Source organism: Protomyctophum parallelum, assembly GCF_964188405.1.
Source record: "Protomyctophum parallelum genome assembly, chromosome: 5".
Taxonomy (NCBI): domain Eukaryota; kingdom Metazoa; phylum Chordata; class Actinopteri; order Myctophiformes; family Myctophidae; genus Protomyctophum; species Protomyctophum parallelum.
This window is the reverse complement of record NC_139702.1, coordinates 16,577,039-16,600,805: the sequence shown is the minus strand read 5'-3', so window position 1 is coordinate 16,600,805 and position 23,767 is coordinate 16,577,039. Positions and strand designations below refer to the sequence as shown.

General features: G+C 48.5%; 1 protein-coding gene across 1 annotated transcript in view; it reads right to left on the bottom strand.

Moving 5' to 3' along the window:
- Positions 1–2,108: 2,108 nt before the first annotated feature.
- The window catches only part of LOC310858232 (bromodomain-containing protein 4-like), a 35,612-nt gene continuing 13,953 nt past the window's right edge, over positions 2,109–23,767 (bottom strand). Inside the window, exons 9-21 of the mRNA XM_083764340.1 lie at positions 21,775–21,984; positions 18,562–18,821; positions 16,830–16,933; positions 16,187–16,468; positions 14,653–14,745; positions 13,198–14,274; positions 10,911–11,801; positions 8,904–9,412; positions 8,174–8,300; positions 7,834–7,991; positions 7,259–7,449; positions 3,650–3,917; positions 2,109–2,747 (exon numbers count right to left, since the gene is read on the bottom strand). Coding sequence (XP_083620466.1) covers positions 2,679–2,747; positions 3,650–3,917; positions 7,259–7,449; positions 7,834–7,991; positions 8,174–8,300; positions 8,904–9,412; positions 10,911–11,801; positions 13,198–14,274; positions 14,653–14,745; positions 16,187–16,468; positions 16,830–16,933; positions 18,562–18,821; positions 21,775–21,984 — 4,239 coding nt within the window. The 3' untranslated portion in view covers positions 2,109–2,678. The remainder of the gene's footprint in view (positions 2,748–3,649; positions 3,918–7,258; positions 7,450–7,833; positions 7,992–8,173; positions 8,301–8,903; positions 9,413–10,910; positions 11,802–13,197; positions 14,275–14,652; positions 14,746–16,186; positions 16,469–16,829; positions 16,934–18,561; positions 18,822–21,774; positions 21,985–23,767) is intronic.

The window sequence follows — 23,767 nt, the reverse complement described above, 5'->3', positions numbered from 1 at the left end:
GTGTGCGAAGAGACAAGCACAGCCGTCTCCTGTGTTCTCGTGTGTGTGTGTGTGTGTGCACGTGCGCTTTCAGAAGACAGTCGTTGTTGGACCCAATGCGTGTGTGTCTGCTTTCAGAAGACTGCTATTTTTGGACCCTTGTTGTTGGACCCAAACAGTGAATACCCTGCTTTTTCAGCACTTTCTCCGTTATACATTGTCACTAATATGCTGGCTACCTTTCAAATTGTTTGTATTTAGCATGGCCTTCAAAAATGGCAACAGGTTGTTGTAAAAAATAGTTAATAGTTAATGTTCAACTTCTCACTAGGCGTGTGTGTGTGTATGGTTGGTTATTGTTTTCACTTGCTGTGTGTTTGCAGTACTACAGTTATTGTTTTCACTGTGTGTGTGTGTGAGAGAGATAATGTGTGAAAAATGAAATGTAATCTTTGTATCAAGCCTGTATGGCTCCTCGTAACAGTTAAAGTGCCTGTTTTGTACAGCATGATTTTGGCTGACGTCTGTGAAAATTAATAAATATTCTTATTAGGAATACATTTGCCTCCTGTGTGAACTGTGCATATATATATATATATATATATATATATATATATATATTCTTTTTTAACATAAGTTATAATGGTGGTCATATTGTCATTATAATGGTGGTCATATTGTCATTATCATTTTGATAACAGTGTATATATAGGTAGGTACCCGAAATCCATCATAAACCCGCCAAAAAAGCATCAATAACCACTAATAACCGCGCGTTTGGCAGTGGTGGTACTTGGAGTGACAAAACAAATCTGAGGTGGTACTAGGTGTAAAAAGGTTGAGAACCACTGGTTTAGGGTGATTTGGCATAGCGTCAAAGAGGAAAGAGAGAGAGAATAAGAACAGACAAAACAATCCTTTCAATAGAATCATAACAAAAGTCCCCCCCCCCCCCGTCTTTACAGTAAATAAAAAATAAAAACATGAAATAAAACCAGAGCTCAGATAAGAACAGAAGAGGGCGAGCTTTGCTCTTTTCCCCCACAAATTATTTTCATGTTCGCCTTTTTTTTTCGTTTTTCTTTTTTGGACTTTTCATCGATCGTATATAATATATATTCATGTATCTATTTATATATAATATGTATAATTAAATCCTTTAGTTTTACAGGTCATAGCTCTAAGGCAAAGGACACATTCCAACACTTTTGTTTAATAAAACCCCCGGTTTCCCCTCCACCCTTCTTCCATGGCGGCTTGTCAGCTTCACACACAGACCAGGTTTTCCAGCGGACCGGACCGCCAACACGGACCAGGTTTTACACCGGACTGCCAATCAAGGACTATTAAATGAGGACAGGAAGCGAAGACCAGGAGCAACATTGAGTCCACCGTACGGTCTTCTTTCCTTCCAGGAGCAACATGGAGTCCACCGTACGGTCTTCTGTCCTTCCAGGGAGCAACATGGAGTCCACCGTACGGTCTTCTGTCCTTCCAGGAGCAACATGGAGTCCACCGTACGGTCTTCTGTCCTTCCAGGGAGCAACATGGATATCATTTAATATTTATAGTCCAAGGACCACGTCCCACTAGGATGAGACCCCGGGGCAGACCAAGGACCACGTCCCACTGGGAGGAGACCCCGGGGCAGACCAAGGATCACGTCCCACTGGGAGGAGACCCCGGGGCAGACCAAGGACCACGTCCCACTGGGAGGAGACCCCGGGGCAGACCAAGGACCACGTCCCACTGGGAGGAGACCCCGGGGCAGACCAAGGACCACGTCCCACTGGGAGGAGACCCCGGGGCAGACCAAGGACCACGTCCCACTGGGAGGAGACCCCGGGGCAGACCAAGGCGCAGATGGAGGAAACACATCGACTCACTGGCCTTGGAACGTCTCGGAAGTCACTAATGTTGCTCTGGAGAGGGAAGTCTGGAGCTCTCTGGTGGAGCCGTTGCCCCCGCGACCCGACTACGGATAAGCGGTTGAAGATGGATGGATGGATGGACTTTGATGTCCGGCGACAACAACAACTTGTTCACTTATTCTTTTAACTTGTCTCCCATCCCATCCCCCCCCCCCCCCCGCCGCGATTGAGAGATTTGAACGACAACAACTTTTTTTTTACTTAAATTAAAGTCTCTTCTCTCCCACGCCTTTTTTTTCCTGTTTTCCGTTTTCCCGATAAAAGTTCTGTCACCGTCTTTTTCCTTCTGATAGTCAGTGTCCGTGGTCACTTCCTTCTGATGGTCAGTGTCCGTGGTCACTTCCTTCTGATGGTCAGTGTCCGTGGTCACTTCCTTCTGATGGTCAGTGTCCGCCGTCTCCCCGGGAGAAATCTGAACTTAAAACCACAAACGAAGTTAAGAAAGACCCCCCCCACCCAGGTCGGACGGCAGAGGGGTCTTCTGCATGGCCTCTTATTTCAACTCTCCTTCACGTCGTTTACAAGCAAGTCGCTTCTGCTGAGAGAGAGAGAGAGAGAGGGCGAGAGAGAGGGGCAATCGTTGTGTTGTGTGTGTATGTCTGTGCGTTGCAAATCTACATGTCCTGTACGTGTTGTGGGTGGCGTGACGTGGGCCTTGGATGTGTACGTGTTGTGGGTGACTGTCTGTATGTGACCCGTTGTTGTGGCGGTCGATAAGCAGACACGCTGGTCTTCTCTCCTTCCTCACTGACGTCGGTCTTCACATCCTCAGAAGAGGTTCTCCTCAAAGATGGCCATGAGATCGCTCTGGAAGTTGATGTCGATGGTGTCGGCCATCTGTGGAGCAGAGCGGAGAGAAAACAGACTAGAGATCCTCCAATACCTTTTGTTTTATTTATAGTAGTACAAGTATTTCATTCTGAGTACTCAAAGATACAGAGTACCGATACCGTTACTTTTTACTAGAGATGTCCGAAAATGTCGGAAGATGTCAAAGTATCGGATCGGCCCTTATTTGGTCATATCGGTATCTGTGAATATGCCAGTCTAATCCCACACAGGGGTAAGGGGTCGACACTATGCCAGTCTAACCACCGATCCCACACAGGGGTAAGGGGTCGACACTATGCCAGTCTAACCAGCGATCCCACACAGGGGTAAGGGGTCGACACTATGCCAGTCTAACCAGCGATCCCACACGGGTAAGGGGGTTGACACTATGCCAGTCTAACCAGCGATCCCACACAGGGGTAAGGGGTCGACACTATGCCAGTCTAACCAGCGATCCCACACAGGGGTAAGGGGGTTGACACTATGCCAGTCTAACCAGCGATCCTACACAGGGGTAAGGGGTCGACACTATGCCAGTCTAACCAGTGATCCCACACAGGGGTAAGGGGTCGACACTATGCCAGTCTAACCAGTGATCCCACACAGGGGTAAGGGGTCGACACTATGCCAGTCTAACCAGCGATCCCACACAGGGGTAAGGGGTCGACACTATGCCAGTCTAACCAGCGATCCCACACAGGGGTAAGGGGTTGACACTATGCCAGTCTAACCAGCGATCCCACACAGGGGTAAGGGGTTGACACTATGGTAGGTAAATAAAATGTTGGGGCATGTGGAGTTTGCTTTGGAGTTTCCCCAAACTGCAAGTGCACATTATGAGTGAGGAGTCTGCTATAAACACAACACATTTTCTTTTTGCAACTTTTGCAGTTCAGTTTGATAATTACCGCTTCTCTCCTGCGTCTTTCCTGCTCGCGACGGCGCGCCATCTCCCTCTGGTGGTCGAGGGCGTTCTGTGCCGCCGCCGCCGAGGAGGAGGCCGGCGGAGGAGGCGGGGCTTGCGGCTGACTGGGAGGCGGCTGCGGGGACAGAGTGGGCGTGGTGGAGGCCGGGGGCGTGGCCGTGGCCCGCGGCGACCGCGTCTCTTGCCGCCGTCGGGACGAGTCGTCCTGCGACCGTCGAGGCGGCTCCGCCGAGTCCTCGCCGTCGCGGGTGCTGCGCGGAGGAAACGGTGCATTTATTTATATATCTAACCCTGATTTTCATTTCTAGTTTTTAACCTTTTTAAATAGTTTTCTAATAAATATGTCTGTACATCTTTCTGTAAAGCGACTTTGGTTACCCAGAAAAGCGCTATATAAATCGTATATATTATTATTATATCGCACTTTTACACACACACACACACACACACACACACACACACACACACACACACACACACACACACACACACACACACACACACACACACACACACACACACACACACACACACATTGTGTTAAAGGGGAGGTCTTACTGAATTCCGGAAAAAACAACTAAAAAAGTGTCGTAACCTGCCCTTCTTCTTTCCAATTATTTGTTCGGCCCAATAAATTGTGTTTGTTGTCATAAGGATTACAGATCTTTAAATGAATACTTTTTGAAAAATGCACAGGGAATTCTTTCCTGGACCTGTGGTCGTCATGGAAGGGCGCGGGTAAAATAAATAAATAATTACAAAGAAGAAAAACAACAAAAAAAAGTGTTGTAACCTGCCGTTTTTTCTACTTTCTAATTCTTTGTTTGGCCCGAAAAATTCTGTGTGTTGTCATGATTTGTCACGACACGACGCTTAAAAGGTCTTTAAATAAATTAATAAGAACTGCCTATGGGGAAATGCATTGCGTTTTCATTTCCTGGGCCGTTCGTTGTTCTGAAAGGGCTCTATATCAGTGGTTTTTAGCCAGTGGTCCCTGAGGGGGTTCCAGGTGGTCCCTGAGGGGGTACGGTAGTTTCTCCTGCTCTCTCTCTCTCTACGTACCGTAGTTTCTCCTGCTCTCTCTCTCTCTCTACGTACCGTAGTTTCTCCTGCTCTCTCTCTACGTACCGTAGTTTCTCCTGCTCTCTCTCTCTCTACACATACCGTAGTTTCTCCTGCTCTCTCTCTCTCTACGTACCGTAGTTTCTCCTGCTCTCTCTCTCTCTACATACCGTAGTTTCTCCTGCTCTCTCTCTCTACGTACCGTAGTTTCTCCTGCTCTCTCTCTCTCTCTACGTACCGTAGTTTCTCCTGCTCTCTCTCTCTCTCTCTACGTACCGTAGTTTCTCCTGCTCTCTCTCTCTACGTACCGTAGTTTCTCCTGCTCTCTCTCTCTACGTACCGTAGTTTCTCCTGCTCTCTCTCTCTCTACATACCGTAGTTTCTCCTGCTCTCTCTCTCTACGTACCGTAGTTTCTCCTGCTCTCTCTCTCTCTACGTACCGTAGTTTCTCCTGCTCTCTCTCTACGTACCGTAGTTTCTCCTGCTCTCTCTCTCTCTACGTACCATAGTTTCTCCTGCTCTCTCTCTCTCTACGTGCCGTAGTTTCTCCTGCTCTCTCTCTCTACGTACCGTAGTTTCTCCTGCTCTCTCTCTACGTACCGTAGTTTCTCCTGCTCTCTCTCTCTCTCTACGTACCGTAGTTTCTCCTGCTCTCTCTCTCTACGTACCGTAGTTTCTCCTGCTCTCTCTCTCTCTACGTACCGTAGTTTCTCCTGCTCTCTCTCTCTCTACGTACCGTAGTTTCTCCTGCTCTCTCTCTACGTACCGTAGTTTCTCCTGCTCTCTCTCTACGTACCGTAGTTTCTCCTGCTCTCTCTCTCTACGTACCGTAGTTTCTCCTGCTCTCTCTCTCTACGTACCATAGTTTCTCCTGCTCTCTCTCTCTCTCTACGTACCGTAGTTTCTCCTGCTCTCTCTCTCTACGTACCGTAGTTTCTCCTGCTCTCTCTCTCTCTCTACGTACCGTAGTTTCTCCTGCTCTCTCTCTACGTACCGTAGTTTATCCTGCTCTCTCTCTCTACGTACCATAGTTTCTCCTGCTCTCTCTCTCTCTCTACATACCGTAGTTTCTCCTGCTCTCTCTCTCTCTCTCTACGTACCGTAGTTTCTCCTGCTCTCTCTCTCTACGTACCGTAGTTTCTCCTGCTCTCTCTCTCTACGTACCGTAGTTTCTCCTGCTCTCTCTCTACGTACCGTAGTTTCTCCTGCTCTCTCTCTCTCTACGTACCGTAGTTTCTCCTGCTCTCTCTCTCTCTCTACGTACCGTAGTTTCTCCTGCTCTCTCTCTCTACGTACCGTAGTTTCTCCTGCTCTCTCTCTACGTACCGTAGTTTCTCTTGCTCTCTCTCTACGTACCGTAGTTTCTCCTGCTCTCTCTCTACGTACCGTAGTTTCTCCTGCTCTCTCTCTCTACGTACCGTAGTTTCTCTTGCTCTCTCTCTACGTACCGTAGTTTCTCCTGCTCTCTCTCTCTACGTACCGTAGTTTCTCCTGCTCTCTCTCTCTACGTACCGTAGTTTCTCCTGCTCTCTCTCTATACGTACCGTAGTTTCTCCTGCTCTCTCTCTACGTACCGTAGTTTCTCCTGCTCTCTCTCTATACGTACCGTAGTTTCTCCTGCTCTCTCTCTACGTACCGTAGTTTCTCCTGCTCTCTCTCTCTCTACGTACCGTAGTTTCTCCTGCTCTCTCTCTACGTACCGTAGTTTCTCCTGCTCTCTCTCTACGTACCGTAGTTTCTCCTGCTCTCTCTCTCTCTACGTACCGTAGTTTCTCCTGCTCTCTCTCTACGTACCGTAGTTTCTCCTGCTCTCTCTCTCTCTACGTACCGTAGTTTCTCCTGCTCTCTCTCTCTACGTACCGTAGTTTCTCCTGCTCTCTCTCTCTCTCTACGTACCGTAGTTTCTCCTGCTCTCTCTCTACGTACCGTAGTTTCTCCTGCTCTCTCTCTCTCTCTACGTACCGTAGTTTATCCTGCTCTCTCTCTCTCTCTACGTACCGTAGTTTCTCCTGCTCTCTCTCTCTCTACGTACCGTAGTTTCTCTTGCTCTCTCTCTCTCTACGTACCGTAGTTTCTCCTGCTCTCTCTCTCTCTCTACGTACCGTAGTTTCTCCTGCTCTCTCTCTACGTACCATAGTTTCTCCTGATCTCTCTCTCTACGTACCGTAGTTTCTCCTGCTCTCTCTCTACGTACCGTAGTTTCTCCTGCTCTCTCTCTACGTACCGTAGTTTCTCCTGCTCTCTCTCTCTCTACGTACCGTAGTTTCTCCTGCTCTCTCTCTCTCTACGTACCGTAGTTTCTCCTGCTCTCTCTCTCTCTACGTACCGTAGTTTCTCCTGCTCTCTCTCTCTCTACGTACCGTAGTTTCTCCTGCTCTCTCTCTCTCTACGTACCGTAGTTTCTCCTGCTCTCTCTCTCTCTACGTACCGTAGTTTCTCCTGCTCTCTCTCTCTCTACGTACCGTAGTTTCTCCTGCTCTCTCTCTCTCTACGTACCGTAGTTTCTCCTGCTCTCTCTCTCTCTACGTACCGTAGTTTCTCCTGCTCCCGGCGGTTCTGCTCGGCCTGGGCCTTCAGCGTCTTCTCCCTCTCCTCCTTCTCCCGGGCGGCCCGTTTGAACTGCTCGAAGCTGTCGCTGGAGGAGCGCTGTGCCGAGGCCGGGGTGGACTGGGAGCGCTTCGCCAGGCTGGCCCACGGGCCCATGATCTTCAGCTTCCCCTCCTGTAGAGGGAGATAGAGACAACATGTTCTTTAACCCATTTTGACCTGGGAACGATTCTACAAATGTCTCCTAAATCCTGACAGTTTTCTGAAAAATCTCATGTTTCTATGTGTCAGTCGTTCTCAAACTATTTCATGTCAAGGACCTCCAGAATTATAATGTAATTGGCCGCCGACCCCCATCTGAAAATATGTAGTTCCAAGGACCCCCCAGGAGCAAAGATTTGAGTTAAAAACGTTCGCTCTGAAAGAATATATATTCAAAGATTTGAGGCACATTTTCAAAAATAGCAGACCTACAAGTTCATAGTGCGGCACTCGGTGCCGCGCTATGAGCTTCCATATATAACATCCATATATAAGCCCTAGGGAACGATACTCCACCTGGGACTTCCTGGAGGCGACGGGCGTTTTGGGCTCCTGCTTGACTTTGCTGTCCTGCTGGGAGGGGGGCGGGGCCTGTTGGGAGGGGGGCGGGGCCTGCGGCGAGGACGGGAGGCGGGACCCGGGGCGAAAACCGTCCAATGGCTTCAGATCTGATCCTGTGTGGGGGCGGAGTTATACGGTATCTTGTCATTACGTGCTCACCAATCACCAGCAAGTGTTGGATTTTGACAGCAAAAATTTTGATTTTGTCCACTAGTCCCTTCCTAACATTTTAGTTTAGTTTTACATTTGTTGACGAATCCTGGGTCTTGTGGTCTCTAGTCTAGTCTCTACTCACGGTGGGTCTTGTGGTCCTGGGTCTTGTGGTCCTGGTGGCGTAGGGCTGGGTTGAAGGTAGACGGAGGAAACACAGGAGAATGGGAGCGCTTCTCCTCTTTCACTCCCAGCAGACTGGACCTCTGCTCCTGAGCACACGCGCACGCACACGCACGCACGCACGCACGCACACACACACACACACACACACACACACACACACACGGGCTTTCATCTTTCTGTCCTGCTATTCTATGATAAAGATTGGTTGATGGGAAATAAAATCGGCAAACACAGTATCGGAGTATCGGACGATTCTAGTTGTTTTTTGATCAATCAATAACATTACACCTAGCTACATGCTTAAGCATTTATTTCATATTTACATGTCTTCTGTGGACTAACATTACACCTAGCTACATGCTTAAGCATATATTTCATATTTACATGTCTTCTGTGGTCTCTAAAATTACAATAGCTACATGTTTAAGAATTTATTTCATATTTGCATGTCTTCTGTGGTCTCTAACATTACACCTAGCTACATGTTGAAGCATTTATTTCATATTTACATGTCAATTTCAGCTCTCACACTTATTTCAGACATGCTCTAGTATGTGAAGTGTCTGCCTGTGATATTAACTAATTTTGGATGAAACAAAGACAAAAGAGTTTTTCTCCTCTGGTGAGTTTGCACGATGGCAGGCTCTAGGTCAGATCTGGTCACACATGACGATGCAGAGATAACTCACAGGTTTCTTGGGCTGTGAGGGCGACTGCTGACCGCCTGGGTGGACCTGAGGAGGTTTCCTGGGCTGTGAGGGCGACTGCTGACCTCCGTGGTGGACCTGAGGAGGTTTCCTGGGCTGTGAGGGCGACTGCTGAACTCCGTGGTGGACCTGAGGAGGTTTCCTGGGCTGTGAGGGCGACTGCTGACCTCCGTGGTGGACCTGAGGAGGTTTCCTGGGCTGTGAGGGCGACTGCTGACCTCCGTGGTGGAGGTGAGGAGGTTTCCTGGGCTGTGAGGGCGACTGCTGACCGCCTGGGTGGACATGAGGAGGTTTCCTGGGCTGTGAGGGCGACTGCTGACCGCCTGGGTGGACATGAGGAGGTTTCCTGGGCTGTGAGGGCGACTGCTGACCGCCTGGGTGGAGGTGATTAGGTTTCCTGGGCTGTGAGGGCGACTGCTGACCGCCTGGGTGGACTTGAGACAGCTGAGGAGAATGCATCAGTAGAGACGAGGGACTCTCTCTCAGAGGACCTTTATTTCAACAGCATAGAAAGAAAGAAAGAAAGAAAGAAAGAAAGAAAGAAAGAAAGAAAGAAAGAAAGAAAGAAAGAAACGAAATACCTCAATCAATTTAACAGCACAGCAAGCCAAGTCAATCAATTTACCAGAACGTTTGACTCATAGAATATGTGCAGATGCTTATGCACAACACGTGCCTGCAATGATCCCTTTTGTCAGGCTTGATGTCACGACTACCTAGTCGTTATACGTCACCTCCTTTTTTTATAAGGCATCTCTGTCGGATTATATACTACAGTCAAGTCCGTATAAGAATATAAACCTAAGCCTTAAAATTAAGCTTATCTTTAAACCCAAGATCTAATCTACTCTGCAAGCCTTTAGTCAAGACTATACTCTGCTAGGAGTTACATCTGGTCAGCACTTCCACTCTTGTGACCGCGGAAACATTCTCAACCCTTACACCTTTGCTAAGCGGAACATTCACAACCCTTACACCTTTGCTAAGCGGAACATTCACAACCCTTACACCTTTGGAACATTCACAACCCTTACACCTTTGGAACATTCACAACCCTTACACCTTTGGAACATTCTCAACCCTTACACCTTTGGAACATTCTCAACCCTTACACCTTTGCTGAGCGGAACATTCACAACCCTTACACCTTTGGAACATTCTCAACCCTTACACCTTTGGAACATTCTCAACCCTTACACCTTTGGAACATTCACAACCCTTACACCTTTGCTGAGCGGAACATTCACAACCCTTACACCTTTGCTGAACGGAACATTCTCAACCCTTACACCTTTGGAACATTCACAACCCTTACACCTTTGGAACATTCTCAACCCTTACACCTTTGCTGAACGGAACATTCTCAACCCTTACACCTTTGGAACATTCTCAACCCTTACACCTTTGCTGAGCGGAACATTCACAACCCTTACACCTTTGGAACATTCTCAACCCTTACACCTTTGGAACATTCACAACCCTTACACCTTTGGAACATTCACAACCCTTACACCTTTGGAACATTCACAACCCTTACACCTTTGGAACATTCACAACCCTTACACCTTTGCTGAGCGGAACATTCTCAACCCTTACACCTTTGGAACATTCTCAACCCTTACACCTTTGCTGAGCGGAACATTCTCAACCCTTACACCTTTGCTAAGCGGAACATTCTCAACCCTTACACCTTTGCTAAGCGGAACATTCTCAACCCTTACACCTTTGCTGAGCGGAACATTCTCAACCCTTACACCTTTGCTAAGCGGAACATTCTCAACCCTTACACCTTTGCTGAGCGGAACATTCTCAACCCTTACACCTTTGCTAAGCGGAACATTCTCAACCCTTACACCTTTGCTGAGCGAAACATTCTCAACCCTTACACCTTTGCTAAGCGGAACATTCTCAAACCTTACACCTTTGCTAAGTGGAACATTCTCAACCCTTACACCTTAGCGAAGGGTCAATGAATTGCATGCATCTTACCCGTGGTGAAAGCGTCCGTCTTGCCACGCGGCGAGGGCTGCTGTTGATGCTGTAGTTTGTGATGCAGCGCGGCGGCGGTCGGCCCCTTCGGCGGGCGCTGTGGCGTCGTGGCGGCAGTGATGGTGGAAGAACGGTGCGCGTGCGTGAACGGCTGCTGCGCGTGCGTGTGCGCGGCGGCTGCTGCGTGCCTCTGGGTCGGGGGGGGAGGAGGCGCGGCGGGCATGGCCGCACGCGGCGTGGTCGACTGCATCGACTGAATGCCGAGCTGCGGGGCGGCCGTCTGCACAGGCACAGAGACGGCCTTGTGGACCGGCGGCGGCTGGCCGTGCGAGGAGGAGGAGGAGGGAGGAGGTCGTGTCGTTGTCGACTGCAGGTACATCTGGACCTGACCGAGAGGCAGCGAATGGGGCGGCGGCGTCCTCTGGGCCTGACCGAGAGGCAGCGAATGGGGCGGCGGCGTCCTCTGGGCCTGACCGAGAGGCAGCGAATGGGGCGGCGGCGTCCTCTGGGCCTGACCGAGAGGCAGCGAATGGGGCGGCGGCGTCCTCTGGGCCTGGCCGAGAGGCAGCGAATGGGGCGGCGGCGTCCTCTGGGCCTGGCCGAGAGGCAGCGAATGGGGCGGCGGCGTCCTCTCCGTGGCGGGCTCCTCGTCGTCCTCCAGGAGGGCGTGCGGAGGCTGCGCCGAGAGGGCGTCCAGGACGCCCACGGCCGAGGCGGGGGAGGGGACGCGGGGCCGCGGCATGGGGGGGAGGGGGAGCGGCGTGCGGGGACGCGGGGGGAGAGAGGCCGCCGGGGGAGGAGGAGGCTGCTGATTGGAGGAGGGTTTCGGGGGGAGCGCCGCCGCTCGGTGGCTAGGGCGAGACGGCTGCTGGGGGAGAGCGTTGTGCAGCGCTGAGGAAATATTAAAAACATTAAAATATTTTTTTTTCAAATATTTAAAAAATATAGTTTTCTCAGTAGGTAACAGAAAATATATATAAAAAAAAAACATCAGACCAGTCTGAAGCGAGTGGTGCAACAGCACCTCCAATTGTTACTCTAAACATTGGGACATACCATAGTATTGCTGTTCCTTGGAGTGGTTGCACCACTCAAAAATAGTTCTCAGTAGGTAACAAAAATATAAATAAATAAAAAATTCTCAGTAGGTAACAGTGGTAGGTAACTGTGTGTGTCTGTGACTGTAGAGGAGAGCTGTGTGACTGACTGTAGAGTTAGCTGTGTGTAACTGTAATAATAATAATAATATTAATAAAACTTTATTTGTATAGCACCTTTCATGACATGAAATGCAGCTCAAAGTGCTTTACAGAACAATGGAGAATAAAAGAAAAGCAACGACATTAAAAAAACAAGCAGTAATGCAATACAGTGAGGACATGAATAACAAAAAAATAAAAGATCAATTAAAAGCAATGTTGTAGAAGTGGGTCTTGAGCTGAGCTTTAAAAATGTCTACAGAGGCTGCCTGACGAAGGTACAGTGGGAGCTTGTTCCATGCCGACGGCCCGTAGAAGCAAAAAGCTGCTTCCCCGTATTTTTTAGTTGCCATTTTTTTAGGCAAAGCGAGCAGGCCAGCAGTGGAAGACCTTAGGGGGGCGGTTTGGGACATATTTAGGCAGGCAGTCATGTAGGTAGGAAGGTGCGAGACCATTGAGAGCTTTATAGACAAGTAAAATTATTTTAAAATCAATCCTAAAAAGTGCAGTGATGCCAAAACTGGAGTAATATGTTCTCTCATCTTAGTTCTAGTTAAAACTCTGGCTGCTGCATTTTGGACAAGTTGTAATCTGTCAGTTGTTTTTTTGTAGAGGGGAGCTGTGTGTGTCTGTGACTGTAGAGGGGAGCTGTGTGTGACTGTAGAGGGGAGCTGTGTGTCTGTGACTGTAGAGGGGAGCTGTGTGTCTGTGACTGTAGAGGGGAGCTGTGTGTGTCTGTGACTGTGCCCAGGTGATGGTCGTTGATGCTCATTAATACATCAAGGAAGCAATTATGTTTCTGTACTGTCAAATATATGTACATATATCCTAAGATATTTACATTAACTCCAGCTAGGTTCTAAACAAGAAAGCATGTTTAAAGTTATTGCACAGAAAGATAAATCATTAAAAAGAAAATCTGTCATTTTTCTGGAAAATATTTTTTGTTTAAAACATCGTGATAAATCGTATCGTTTCACCTCATCGTATCGTGAGTTGTTACATGCCTAGTACTGTACTTACTGTACTAGTACTGTACGGTAAGCTAAACATTTGGGTAACTTTTCCACGACTGCAGGTGTACGTACCTGGTGACGGAATGGTCATGGGATGAGCGTTCAGGAAGGGGTGTGTCTCAGCGGGCGTGGCTTTGATGTGAGCGTTCGCGTTGAGGAGGCCCATGCCGACGTGACCCTCAGCGTTGAGGAGGCCCGTGGCCCCGGAGTGGCCCCCAGCGTTGAGGAGGCCCGTGGCTCCAGAGTGGCCCCCAGCATTGAGGAGGCCCGTGGCTCCAGAGTGGCCCCCAGCGTTGAGGAGGCCCGTGGCTCCAGAGTGGCCCCTAGCGTTGAGAAGGCCCCCAGCATTGAGGAGGCCCGTGGCTCCAGAGTGGCCCCCAGCATTGAGGAGGCCCGTGGCTCCAGAGTGGCCCCCAGCATTGAGGAGGCCCGTGGCTCCAGAGTGGCCCCCAGCATTGAGGAGGCCCGTGGCTCCAGAGTGGCCCCCAGCATTGAGGAGGCCCGTGGCTCCAGAGTGGCCCCCAGCATTGAGAAGGCCCGTGGCTACAGAGTGGCCCCTAGCGTTGAGAAGGCCCCCAGCAGCAGAGCCGGGCCCCATGCTGTTGCTCTGAGACATGTGTACGTTCATGAAGTGGGCGAGGGGGTCGAAGCCACCGGACCCCAACAGGGAGGGGTCGAGGGAGGGGACGGGGACACCGGACCCCAACAGGGAGGGGACATGGACACTGAACCCCAACAGGGAGGGGTCGAGGGAGGGGACGGGGACACCGGACCCCAACAGGGAGGGGACATGGACACTGGACCCCAACAGGGAGGGGTCGAGGGAGGGGACGGGGACACCGGACCCCAACAGGGAGGGGACATGGACACCGGACCCCAACAGGGAGGGGTCCAGGGAGGGGACGGGGACACGGACATGGACAGGAGGGGGTTTGGACTGAAGGCCCTGAGGCTTGGGGTGACCGGACACCGGCCCGGTCGTCACAGTGCTGAGGGACGGCTGCTGCTGCTGCCCTGCAGGCCTCCTGGAGTCCTTGTTGGACGTCGTCTTCTTTTTCTGCTGCGGTTGTTGTGGTTGTTGTGGTTGTTGGTGTGGTTGTTGTTGTGGTTGTTGTTGAGGTTGTTGCTGCTGCTGTTTGGGAACCAGCCCTAAAAGACAAGGATGAACAGAGTAAGAGGAAGAGGAGGAAGAGGAAGAGGTAAGTGGGGAAAAATATGAGGAAATAGGGGCTTGCATGTTGGGTAATGATTAACCCATTTTGACCTGAGGTCGATAAAATAAAAAAACGTCTAAATCATGACAGATTTCTGAAGAAAAAAAACAATGTTTCTATATCAGTGGTTCTCAATCTATTTCATGTCAAGGACCCCCAAGATTATATGTAATTGGCCGCCGACCCCATCTGAAAATATGTTGTTCCAGGGACCCCCCAGGAAATAGCAGATCTACAAGCTCTCTAAAATAAAAAATAAAAAATAAAAAATAAAAAATAAAAAATGTAATTAAAATTTAAATTAAAATATTACCCTTCACAGAGTCTTCGCTGTCAGAGGAGTCACTGCTACCCGATGAAGAACCGGTCTTCATCTTCGTCACATTGGTCACCTCCAATCCTTTATCTGCTATGACACGCGCACACACACACACACACACACACACACACACACACACACACACACACACACACACACACACACACACACACACACACACACACACACACACACACACACACACACACACACACACACACACACACACACACACACGGTTTCATTTTACGAATATCTTTCTGTTGAGATATCCTTTACAATACATAATATGTCCTCTTCAATCATATTGTTGTCCAATCATGTTAAAAAGTTCCAATTAGTCATGGCATATAATATAGTTTTGCTGAATATTATGAGTATAATTATTATGTCATTGTGTGTCTATGCTTGAACACTCTTCCCAACAGAATACCACATGAAGCAGTTCATTCAATCAATGCCAACATAACCATACTGTACATACTGTGGCAATGCATCCTCTCACAGGGCAAAAAGACCCAAGCTGTCACACACTGTTGTTTTTGTCGACTAAAACTATGACAAAAATGTTCGTCGACTACCTTTTACCACTGAGGAAATCTAACTGGAAACAAAATGAAAACTAAGCTATGATGACTAAAACGAAGACTAAAGTCTAAAACTAGACACTAAAACATTACAGGTGACTAAAACGTGACTAAAACTAAATGAAAGCTATTCAATATGGACTAATGACTAAAACTAAAATCGAAATGTGCCGCCAAAAAGCCCCATGCTGTCACACCAGGCCAGAAATAGGCGCCTCTCTCAGGAAGTGTTGAGAAACGAACATATACGTCCATAGCAGCTCAAGTGTTAACCCATTCAGGGCCGGGGGAACCCCTTCTGGTGTTTCAAGTGTTATGTCAAGCTTTAGCTATTGAAAAATATCAGTTCTACAAGCTCGTATAGCGCGCCACCGAGTGGCGAGTTACACCAAGTGAAAAAAATGACTTATAGTGGATCTCTTGTCCACTAGTCCCCTTCCTAACATTTTTGTCTAGTTTTTATTTGTTTGACGAAATTGTCAATATATATGTATGTACAGTAGTCTTAGTTTTAGTCATCATGGTCAGTGGAAAAAAGGTAGTCGACGAACATCTTTCGTCTTAGTTTTAGTCGACAAATTCACCACTGTATTAGGTAGTCTATGGGCTGTATTTTTCGTGTCTTAAGTACCAGGTCTTATTACCTAACTTGAGTAAACCTGGAGGCGTGATCAATGCCATTTGGCTATTCTGAGTGGCCAAAGAGCATTGACCACGCCTCCAGGTCTTTAGTATTACTCAAGTTAGGGAATAAGACCTGGTACTTAAGAGTAAAGACACGCAAAATACAGCTCTCTCTCTCTCTCTCTCTGTCTCTACCTGCAGCCGGCCTCCTCTTCCTCCTCAGGCTGGTGGAGACGTACTGTATTATATAGTACTGTATTAGATAGTCTCTCTCTCTCTCTCTCTCTCTCTCTCTCTCTCTCTCTCTCGGTCTCTACCTGCAGCCGGCCTCCTCTTCGTCCTCAGGCTGGTGGAGACGTACTTCTCCAGCTCCCGCAGCGTGGAGGGCTTCAGCGTCTCGAAGTCGATCTCGATCTCGTCGGGGTTGGAGTTCTTCAGCGACGGCTCCCTGGACTGTATGATGTGCACCACGCGGCCCAGCCTGTCGCCGGGCAGCTTGTTGATGTCCAGCGAGAGCTGACGCTTCTCCTCGTACGACATCGGCCGGCACTTCTCGCCGGACGCGCCGCCAACGCCGCCACCGCCACGTCCAAACACGCCTGCGGAGAGATTTTGAGGCCACGGATCAGGAGTCAAAACTAGAGGTTTGTGTTGACAACATTTAACCCATTTGGACATAGCATCGATTCTACAAATATCTTCTAAATTTTAACAGAAAAAATAGAAACGATGTTTCTATGTCAGTGGTTCTCAACTTATTTCATGGCAAGCATCCCCAGAATGATCTGTATTTGGCCACAAAGACCCCCCATCTGAAAATATGTTGTTCCAGGGACCCCTCCCCCCAGAAGCAAAGATTTTAGTTAAAAACGTTCGCTCTGAAAGAATATATATAAACAATAGCAGATCTATCTATCAAAAACCTCCTAAATGGAGTTATGAGGTTTCTCTCATACACACCCATGTGTTGGTCTGCTTCCAGAGAGGCCGAGGGGACCAGAGGGGTCGGCCCGGATGGGGGAGGACCGCCCAGGAGACTGTTCTTCACCACCACGTCCTTCTTACTGTGGAGGAGAGACAGATGACCATCAGACCCCTTGAACCCTGTACCACTGGACATACACTGTACCACTGGACATACACTGTACTACCGGACATACACTGTACCACTGGACATACACTGTACTACTGGACATACACTGTACCACTGGACATACAGTAGAAACAACCGTCTGGTTTAAGGGCCTTGCAAACGTGAAGCGAGGAACGCAGGCGTTGTTGCCTGGATCAACGACAGGTCTGTTGAAGAGGGTCTGGATCAACGACAGGTCTTGTAACCCTAAGGTATATACAGGGGGATTGTTCCTTTAACTGTGTTGGCGGGCTGAGTCTGGGACGAGGAGTATTATGGGATATCTTGTGTTTACTTTCTGTTGTGTTCCTGGTGTGCAGGGAAGCGGTCGCATTATTGAGAGGAAGAGAGATATCACTTTGTTGTTCACTACGGAGGTTGGATACAGAATTAGAACCCTGGCTGATCACGTTTGTCCTTTTTGAATTATTATTTTGTTTATTAAATCACCAGTTCTGCAACACGGACTCCTTTTCCTTGACAGCATAGCAAGAAAGCATAAGGATTATTCCGGAGTAGAGACACGGTGGTTATAGTCTGTTGAAGAGGGGTCTGGATCAACGACAGGTCTGTTGAAGAGGGTCTGGATCAACGACAGGGTTCTCCTCCAGGTCTGTTGAAGACATTCACGGGACCGCGCTCACGTAAATACGCTTGCGTTGTCGCACCGCGACTTCTCCACCAAGTGCTCCGCGTTAAAACGCAGGTCTCATTGAAAACAAAACGCTTGAAAGGCCCTTTAAGACAAACAAAGCCCATTTGACGACCCTATGCCCTTACTGAGCTGCATTCAAAGACACTTGCCTTGTGTCTGATACCTGACTTGTGTCTGAACACAGCTTTGATGGATGTCTTCTGCCCCCCTCCTCCCCATCAAACAAAATGTTTGGTCAAACCATATGGGCTTCCATTGGAAATGCATTGGAGCGGCCATTAAACACAGACACAAGACAAACGCAAGACAGGTGTCTTGAATTCGTGAACGCAGCCCAGTAAGGCCACCCCCCCTCCTGATCCATCTTGGATCCTAAAACACAGGGAGAGAGATGGGGCCATCTTGGATCCTAAAACACAGGGAGAGGTGGGGCCATCTTGGATCTTAAAACACGGGGAGAGACGTGGTGCTGCGGCCATCTTGGATCCTAAAACACAGGGAGAGAGGTGCGGCCATCTTGGATCCTAAAACACAGGGAGAGAGGTGCGGCCATCTTGGATCCTAAAACACAGGGAGAGAGGTGGTACTGCAGCCATCTTGGATCCTAAAACACAGGGAGAGAGGTGGTGCTGCGGCCATCTTGGATCCTAAAACACAGGGAGAGAGGTGGTACTGCGGCCATCTTGGATCCTAAAACACAGGGAGAGAGGTGGTGCTGCGGCCATCTTGGATCCTAAAACACAGGGAGAGAGGTGGGGCCATCTTGGATCCTAAAACACAGGGAGAGAGGTGCGGCCATCTTGTATCCTAAAACACAGGGAGAGAGGCGGGGCCGAGAAAGGCCCTCTCAGTGTCTCGTTTGCAAGAAGCATGAATCAGCCTCAAACCTGCACAGCCAATAATACCTGGTCTTCTTGCGTTCCTTCTTGGAGCTGATTGGCTCCTTGTTGTTGTTCTTTAACTTCTGGAGCAAGGCGGTTGGTGGAGGAGGAGGAGGAGGAGGCGGGGCCTCCACCTCCTCCACTCCTCCCTTTTTCTTGTGCTTGTCTTTCTTTCTCTTCTCCTTCTCTCTCTCCTTCTCTCTCTCCTTCTCTCTCTCCTTCTTCTTGGGCTTGCTGGGCTGTGGGGTGGAGAGGGCGGCCAGCTGCTCATGTACTGCCTTGAGCTGCAACCAATACATGATACATAATACATAAATAATACATAATACAAAATACATGTAACGATATATCGTATATCTATATATATCGATATTAATCCTGACGATATGAATCGTTTCATTGAAATAAAAAATCGAGGGGGGGGGGGGGTAGTGTGTGATGTGAAATGTGAGCTTTAGTCATATTCCATCATATTCAAGTGCTTTTGGAGAGAAATGATAGTCACTTTCAGTAGTAGAGCACTGTAGAGGGGAGCTGTGTGTGTCTGTGACTGTAGAGGGGAGCTGTGTGTCTGTGACTGTAGAGGGGAGCTGTGTGTGTCTGTGACTGTAGAGGGGAGCTGTGTGTCTGTGACTGTAGAGAGGAGCTGTGTGTGTCTGTGACTGTAGAGGGGAGCTGTGTGTCTGTGACTGTAGAGGGGAGCTGTGTGTGTCTGTGACTGTAGAGGGGAGCTGTGTGTCTGTGACTGTAGAGAGGAGCTGTGTGTGTATGTGACTGTAGAGGGGAGCTGTGTGTGTCTGTGACTGTAGAGGGGAGCTGTGTGTGTCTGTGACTGTAGAGGGGAGCTGTGTGTGTCTGTGACTGTAGAGGGGAGCTGTGTGTCTGTGACTGTAGAGAGGAGCTGTGTGTGTCTGTGACTGTAGAGGGGAGCTGTGTGTGTCTGTGACTGTAGAGGGGAGCTGTGTGTGTCTGTGACTGTAGAGGGGAGCTGTGTGTGTGTGTGACTGTAGAGGGGAGCTGTGTGTGACTGTGACTGTAGAAGGGAGCTGTGTGTGTCTGTGACTGTAGAGGGGAGCTGTGTGTGTCTGTGACTGTAGAGGGGAGCTGTGTGTGTCTGTGACTGTAGAGGGGAGCTGTGTGTGACTGTGACTGTAGAGGGGAGCTGTGTGTGTCTGTGACTGTAGAGGGGAGCTGTGTGTGTCTGTGACTGTAGAGGGGAGCTGTGTGTGTCTGTGACTGTAGAGGGGAGCTGTGTGTGTCTGTGACTGTAGAGGGGAGCTGTGTGTGTCTGTGACTGTAGAGGGGAGCTGTGTGTGTCTGTGACTGTAGAAGGGAGCTGTGTGTGTCTGTGACTGTAGAGGGGAGCTGTGTGTGTCTGTGACTGTAGAGGGGAGCTGTGTGTGTCTGTGACTGTAGAGGGGAGCTGTCTGTGACTGTGCCCAGGTGATGATGGTTGTTGATGCTCATCAAGGAAGGCCATTATGTTTCTGCACTGTCAAAAGTAATGCTACTTCTTTTGCAATGTAGTTAAATAAAAAATATCAGGGGAAGATACATTATATAACATTTTAAAAACTGAATCTTTTCTTTAAATTATATATGTTTTAATATCGTGAAAATTCGTATCGTGAACCTCATATCGTGATACGAATCGTATCGTGAGTTGAGTGAATCGTTAAATGCATATACATAATACATACATGGGGAATCTTGACTTTTAAAGCCCGACACACCCCGTCTGCGACCGCCGCGCGTACCGCCGCGGCACAGTATTGCCGCGCGCCATAGCCGCACGGCAACACCAACAGGACGCGGCGCACTACCACGCGGCTGGGGAGTTTTGTTGACTATATTCCATTGCCACGCCCACGGATAGCCGGGTGGAGGCCGCGCGGCAACGCCTGGAAAATAGAACAGCGGGTGCATCGGCTCGGCAGGCGAGGCGTGACCGCGCGTCGGACGCAGCTGGTGTGCGATAGGTTAATTGAAAATAATGGAGGGCGGCTGTGTCCGCCGCACGGCGACGCGCGGGGGACGCAGCCGGTGTGTGGTGGGCTTTACATGCGGCAATGTGGTTTGGCAATCTAAAATGTGACTAAAACTAAAGTGAAAACTATTCAAGAGACTCTACGACTGAAACTCAAATTTCTGCCAAAAACAACAACCCTTTTTTTACCTCCTCCTTCCTGTTCTGTTCTTTGGCTTTATAGAAGTGTCTATTTGTACGTCTCTAAATGTTTAGATGAATTGAACATGGTGGACCCTCTTGTAAACAAGTGTAATGCTTTATTGGGTCGTCCAACTCACAGTTAACAGTCTTTGTATAGAGCAGGGTTCCCCAATTAATTTTCCTCAAGGGCCATATTTTGACTAGCGTACCAGGCTGGGGGCCGAGTCTGCACGCGCGAGGTCGAGGTCTTGCCCTGAAAATTCATTTTCAGGGCAAGACCCCATTTGAAAAGGATGCCCAGTTTGACATGCATAGGCTACTGACCCCCATTTAATGCCATTTATATCTGGGACCCTTAAAAAAAAAAAAAAAAAAAAAAAAACATTTTTTTATTTTATTTTTGAAATTCTTTTATGGGCCACAAGGGGGCGCTCTGTGGGCCGCAAATGGCCCGCGGGCCGCCTATTGGGGAACCCTGGTATAGAGTTTGTGCTTGAAATGTACTGTAATTCTGCAAACTGGTAATAAATATATATATATATATAATATATATATATATATATAATCATCTTATTAATGAGCTTTCTATCATCTTATTATTGCGAATGCATTGAGCACTAACTATGAGACCCTGCAGATCATGTCTGTCTGTGTGTGTCTGTCTGTCTGTCCCGCTGTGACACCACCCGCCCGCCACCAGAGGGCGCAGCTGTAGCACACACACACACACACACACACACACACACACACACAGGGCGCAGCTGTAGCACACACACACACACACACACACACACACAACCACACACGAGCTGCGTTCGCTTCCCGCGTTTGCGCGTCTTACTTGTATAGTATTCAGTGTCACTGAACAGTATGGGTGGGAGGGTTAAGGGATTTATTTATCTTCTTTGTCTAAAAAAATATATATAATATATTTCATATCATAATGTTTAACAATTTATAATCTGTTCAATAAAAACATATTTGACAAAAATATATATATATATATATATATATATTTTTTTTTCAATCAATCAATCAATCAATGAATCAATAAAATGGCCGCCGACCTGTTCCTGGAGCTCGGCCAGTCTCTGCTGTCTCTCGTGCTCCGAGTCGCCGGCGGAGGATTCCGACTCGGAGGAGGCGGAGCTGCGGTGGTGGGCGGCGGCCGGGGGCGGGGCCTGTCGAGCGGAGGGGGCGGGGTGGTGGACGTGGACGGGAGCGGGCTGCTCGGCGGGCTCGTCTGGCATCTTGGCGAAACGCATCTCGAAGACGTCCTGGGAGGAAACGCACGGCGGCACAACGATAAGCCCCTCCTACTGCGTGTCCAGCTTTTGGTGTGTCTAACCATAGACATATATAAAGGCTAGATGGCCCAGTGCATTCTGGGATGTGTAGTTCTATATGTATACTCTACCAGCCCATAGCCATATATAAAGGCTAGATGGCTCAGTGCATTCTGGGATGTGTAGTTCTATATGTATACTCTACCAGCCCATAGACATATATAAAGGCTAGATGGCCCAGTGCATTCTGGGATGTGTAGTTATATATGTATACTCTACCAGCCCATAGACATATATAAAGGCTAGATGGCTCAGTGCATTCTGGGATGTGTAGTTCTATATGTATACTCTACCAGACCATAGACATATATAAAGGCTAGATGGCCCAGTGCATTCTGGGATGTGTAGTTATATATGTATACTCTACCAGCCCATAGACATATATAAAGGCTAGATGGCCCAGTGCATTCTGGGATGTGTAGTTCTATGTATACTCTACCACCACAGCCCATAGACATATATAAAGAGACTAGAATTTCGCGGCCGCTTCGCGGCCGCTCATCCCAGAGTTACTTTGCCGCGCACTATGGGAAGAAGGAAATTGCGGGAGTTGACTCCACATGTAGTAATGGATGGGTTATTAGTTATTATTATGTGTCCTTATTAGTGTAGTGTAGTGTAGTCAACACGTTATGGCTCATAGACACTGCCCGGTATTTGCTCCGATTATGCTGTCGGGGAGCATTTTTGGCGCTGGCCGACAAAACCCCTGATCTGACGTTACTGGTAGATCGTGATCTACCTTTTGGCCACCGCTTGGGATGTGTAGTTCTATATGTATACTCTACCAGCCCATAGCCATATATAAAGGCTAGATGGCTCAGTGCATTCTGGGATGTGTAGTTCTATATGTATACTCTACCAGCCCATAGACATATATAAAGGCTAGATGGCCCAGTGCATTCTGGGATGTGTAGTTATATATGTATACTCTACCAGCCCATAGACATATATAAAGGCTAGATGGCTCAGTGCATTCTGGGATGTGTAGTTCTATATGTATACTCTACCAGACCATAGACATATATAAAGGCTAGATGGCCCAGTGCATTCTGGGATGTGTAGTTATATATGTATACTCTACCAGCCCATAGACATATATAAAGGCTAGATGGCCCAGTGCATTCTGGGATGTGTAGTTCTATGTATACTCTACCACCACAGCCCATAGACATATATAAAGAGACTAGAATTTCGCGGCCGCTTCGCGGCCGCTCATCCCAGAGTTACTTTGCCGCGCACTATGGGAAGAAGGAAATTGCGGGAGTTGACTCCACATGTAGTAATGGATGGGTTATTAGTTATTATTATGTGTCCTTATTAGTGTAGTGTAGTGTAGTCAACACGTTATGGCTCATAGACACTGCCCGGTATTTGCTCCGATTATGCTGTCGGGGAGCATTTTTGGCGCTGGCCGACAAAACCCCTGATCTGACGTTACTGGTAGATCGTGATCTACCTTTTGGCCACCGCTTGGGATGTGTAGTTCTATATGTATACTCTACCACTACAGCCCATAGACATATATAAAGGCCAGATGGCCCAGTGCATTCTGGGATGTGTAGTTCTATGTATAAAGGCTAGATGGCTCAAGGCGGAGTCTCTGACGTAGTTCACCCGGCCATCTTGCCTCAGGGCTACAGTACAGTACAGTACAGTACGTTCAACAGCAGCTCAAACTAAAACAGTCTGTTGTTGTGATTTGCTTAATGAT